Source organism: Vicia villosa, linkage group LG3 (genome assembly GCF_029867415.1).
Source record: "Vicia villosa cultivar HV-30 ecotype Madison, WI linkage group LG3, Vvil1.0, whole genome shotgun sequence".
Lineage (NCBI taxonomy): Eukaryota > Viridiplantae > Streptophyta > Magnoliopsida > Fabales > Fabaceae > Vicia > Vicia villosa.
In genome coordinates, this window is record NC_081182.1 from 79,251,937 (window position 1) to 79,256,796 (window position 4,860).

A 4,860-nucleotide genomic window follows, 5' to 3' on the forward strand; every position below is an offset into this window, starting at 1 on the left:
TGAAAAACGCGTCACTCCCACCTTCCCAAACTTAACTCTTCAACACAAAGATGCCGATTTTCAAGAATTATGGCATGTTTCTAAATCATGTTTCTTTTGTTAGTATGAGTAAATCAATATTATAATCCTTGAAATCGTAGTACAGAGTTTTTAATCACTCAAATTGACAATCAAATTAGTTATTTCCCTAATTTTAACACCATAATAAACCCTTCAAACCAGTTTGTAAGAAAATATCTCCACTTTTCTTTGTGAAGGAAAAAAGGAGGGTGCATTGCATCCACATAGAACTCCTTTGGGTAACCTAAATTCCATTTTCAATTAGCTTGAAAAAGGAGAGTAAAAACATTATGTAGACTATAAGGATTAGATCAGATCAAACTGATTGCAATATTTATTTGATAATAAAATATTAGACTGCATAATGATTTAATTACAGGGAAGATTATCAGAGGGGAGCAAAAAGAATGGGAAGATGAATATATCAGAAAATGGTGTCTATTCCAAGTGTCCTTTTCGGAGGATTTTGATCTACTATCTGCTGCTTCTGCCTATCCATAAATGTAGAGCCCTTGTTAGCAAATAGTCTTCTCAAGTTGATTACTGAAAGATCACTGAAGTTGGCAATAGCAAGATCAGCTTGCCCCAAATCATACCTGCATGTTTCGACATCAGTTTCTAAATGGCAAAAGAAAAATTACATATTTTCAAGTAATAAAGTGTGCAACTGACTGCAAATTATATAGGAAATATGGATGCAGGGTATGATTCATGGAATCTTATTTTCATATTAGCTTCTTATGTTATTTATTGAAGGCTTAATGTGAGTTACTCACGCGGGATAGCCTCCAATCAATGCTATGGCCATCATAGTGCAATTGTGTGCAGCAGTCACTCCTCGAGGATCATCTTCAAAAACTACACACTTGGAAGGTTTCCGATCAAGCTGCAAAGCATTTTAGGCAAACAAGTCAAAAAACTAGCAGTAAGTTGTAGAAAGAATTTATGAAAGATTTTCCTGAAAATTAGCCAGTGGGAGTTGTCTTAGGCCACACAAATAATAGCAGAAATTATTTGGGAAAAATATTATGACCGCCAAAAAATTCCATGTTTTACCAAAGAACTCAAACTGTCAGGATTTTAATCTGATAAAGGAACCTCTGGTCATGATGTCAAAATAAACTTGACTTTTAAAACTACACCCAGCGAACAATTTCAAAAAGGCAAATTTTTATCTCTCTGGTTTTGCACCGAGCAACTCAATGAACGTAGCCCTCATAACACTCTTCAACTTAAAAACACACAGTAATACTCAACTTAACATATGTTATTATAAATCCTGCGATGTTATCAATGTTTTATCATAGACAATAGAATACTAGTTTATGTTTTATCATCATAGATAGAAGACTAAGATGTTATCAATGTTTTATCATAGACAATAGAATACTAGTTTATGTTTTATCATCATAGATAGAAGACTAATATTTGTACTTTAAGAACGCAGCAGTATTAGTATTTACTATTTAGTAGAACTGCGCTCTTGCCAAAATGTAATTATCCTATACTTATAAATGTGAGTGAAAATACAGTAATAAATGTAGTGACAAAAAAAGAATAGTCATTCTTAAAAAGAAATATACCTTAACCGCGGCAGAGAGAAATCTATGAGCTATTGATTCCATTCCATCTTCCTCTGTCACAATTGCCTGCAAAATCAATGAGGCAATTAGAAAGTGAAGAATTTGTGAGCATGTTGACCTTATTTATATACTATATCTAGTATGCACAATAGGTGGAAAATTAGTTCTAGTCATAAAGAGGCCAAGTTAGATTTATTCATGAAAAACAAATTTCTAAAAATAATCAATTCGGGATAGTAAATCTTGATCTTAAATCAATTTAAAACAAGCTTCGTTTTTCTTTTAGGAGAGTATGTTACAAGAGCATTCTTCCAAAAAAATACTGACAATACGAATGGCCGTGATATAGTTCGAAAAAAAGGATCTTTAGCTCATTGAATATAACCTAAGATCAAGTAAATTTTGTCATTAATACCAATATGATTTTAACTCTTCACAAGTATTACCAACCTGAAAGTACTTATTGAGCCCCATTCTTTCCAAAGCTTCTACCACATTTTTTCTATCAAGACTTGAAACAACAGCACAGGGGATGCGAGCATTATAAACTGCTTCCAACCAGTCTTTCAAACCCTCCTTTGGTCTTTCAAGCTAGACAAAATTATATGCAATATACATCAGGATTATTCCATTACAACACAGATAATAGCCACCACAACAAATCAAAGAAACACCTTACTTTCAGAAGATTATCATAAAATATTTGAGAAAATCTCAACTTTAGTCTATCCAGCTCATTTTCTTCTTTATCAGAGAGAAAATACTGCAAATTAAGAAAGGCTAGTCAGCAAAAATAAGAAGTAAATAGTGATTAATACAAGGTATGAGATTTTTAATGATGGGACTACCTTCTAAAAAGTATTTGTTCATAATTCAACGACCACGTAAAAACAAATGTCAAAAGAAAAAGCCAACTAACCCTATTCAGTACATGATCAACACCTGTGCGAAGCATTAACCTTTCAATTTCTTTAGCTTTAGGAATATCCTTTCCTGCATAGAAATGTTATACATTAACCTTTCAATATCACCTGAACTAGTAAAGGAATGGTTGCTTGTTATATTTTCTTATGTAGTGCTAATTATATATCCTTTTATTTTTGCTTTGTTTCATCTATCCAAATGGACATGCTCAAAATCAATCAATTTAAGTCCTACAAACTCAATGAAAATGATTAATGTACCCTCTTCAAACGCCAACTGCTCCCATGTCTTCCTCTTTAGAGCTCGAGTATCAGCCTGAAACATATTACATTAATTTAACAGGTAGTAATTCATTTAAACTGAGGGGATGCATGATATTATTATCTGCAGTGCAATCTTATTCTCTTCTCTCAAAAACCTACAGTCGTCTGTCCCACTTCTACAAGCAAGGAAGCATTGACACTTACAAAAAGAGTAGCCTTGTCATGTTGGATACTCTATCAGTCAAACACATGACTGACATTTTTTGGCTGTAAAATATAATTCCCCCTTTTTCTGAACTTTTTTAGAACAATAAATACAGACACGGAAATACCGCAAGTATACAACATTTTATGATAACTCATGATGAGTTTAGAAGTATTGATTCTCTGTTTTGACTTAAAGGCTGTTTGTTTTAAGCTTGATTATAACAAGCTCCGAATAGTAGCTATTGGTCAAACAAAACCTTCCACCACCAAAACAAACAGGCCATTAGATTTGTGGTGCACTGTTACGTGTTTTATAGTATCCACGCTTCCTATGTAACACAGACCCGATTGAATGCATGTCATGTCCGATGTCCAACACATGTTAGAACATAACACCAACATAGGTATTTATATTCAATCACTTTTTAAGATGTATTTGGTGTCCGACACGCATACGTGCTTCATAGTAACGAGTAATAGTAATTAACAACCTGAGCAATGCACATACTACATGCGACGAAGCAATAAATGTCATAAAATCAATATGCATGCATAACTTAACATACATTAAATTAAACACAGTAAAATACTAAAGTAAAGACAACCATGTATCCAATATGACACCTTTCATCCTAACATAAAAAACCTAAAAACTTGAGTTATCATGAATTAAAACAACTCACCACCACATTGTCCCAACAGAAGATTAGACCGTAAGCCTCATCCGGCTTGACCGCATAGCGAATCCGCTGAAGAATACCTTCTTGTAAATTATCATTCAAGTAATCCTATTTTCATCAACAACTCACATACTTCAGTCATCAATTAAACCATACATGGTTAGAAAAATTTCATTACGGCTACAAAAATTCCTTACCACATCAACTTTTAACGGTCCATCTGCCCTAAAAGTTTCAAATCCTTCCCCATATTCAGCTCCAATAGCCTGAAATTCACCAAAACAACACCAAATACAAAGAGTTCCAATCACTTAATTCACTGTTCCAATGAAATTTCACAATACAGATAATAAAAAAAGTGCACAGAAAAGGACTGATAAAACAGAATAAAATCAGTAAAACAGTTACCTCCTGAACGAAAAGCTTATTAGGTGTAAACTGAATTCCGTTAACCGAAGCGGAATCATCAGACTCAGAAGCACAACTAGCAATTAAGCGATTCTTATTCAACCCCAACCGCTTAAACGGGAGATGGAGAGGAAAACGAGGGGATTGAAGACGATAACGGTGTGGGAGAGGAATTGCATGGGAAGAGGCTCTGGAATTGGAGAAAGTGGTGGAGTTCATTGAATTGGAGAAAGCGGAACGAGGGAGAGAAGTAGAAGGTGGTGATGATGTGTGTTGTTGCAGCGGTTTTGGTCACTGTGTTGATTTCTGTTATTCCCAAATTTTTGAGGTTTAAATATTGTGATTGTGGATAATTTGGTCAAATGGAGAATATTGGGATTTTGGTATGGTCAAAAAAATGAAAATTTTGTGATTGTGGTGCACCGGTGGTAGTATGGGGTGAGTGGGTTTTGTTGTCTCTAAATCTCTACTCACGTGACTTATCACGATATTTTCTTGTATAAGGAAACTTTTTTGGATAAAAATGGGATGGGATAAGGCAGCATTTAAAATAGATTTAATTATGTAGCAGAAATAAAATAAAGTAAATTTGGAAACTGGTAAGCTTTGTTTTAATTCATTTTTATACAATTTTTTAAATTGATTAAAAATAGAAAATATCAAAAAAATTTGACCCAATTATTAATTATATTTTTAATAAACGCATTATGTTTGATTTATTTCTTTTGATTCAAT

The 4,860-nt window shown here is 33.5% G+C and overlaps 1 protein-coding gene across 1 annotated transcript; it reads right to left on the minus strand.

Annotated features, from left to right (window-relative positions):
* Positions 1 to 366: 366 nt before the first annotated feature.
* LOC131661997 (5-amino-6-(5-phospho-D-ribitylamino)uracil phosphatase, chloroplastic-like) lies at positions 367 to 4,515 on the minus strand. The gene is made up of 10 exons (XM_058931664.1): positions 4,126 to 4,515; positions 3,915 to 3,983; positions 3,721 to 3,825; positions 2,828 to 2,882; positions 2,563 to 2,636; positions 2,323 to 2,406; positions 2,094 to 2,234; positions 1,644 to 1,709; positions 837 to 946; positions 367 to 656 (listed from the first exon to the last, which is right to left on the minus strand). Exons 1-10 carry the CDS (start codon positions 4,342 to 4,344, stop codon positions 485 to 487), a joined length of 1,095 nt encoding a protein of 364 aa, XP_058787647.1. The 5' UTR covers positions 4,345 to 4,515; the 3' UTR covers positions 367 to 484.
* Between the last annotated feature and the right edge of the window lie 345 nt (positions 4,516 to 4,860).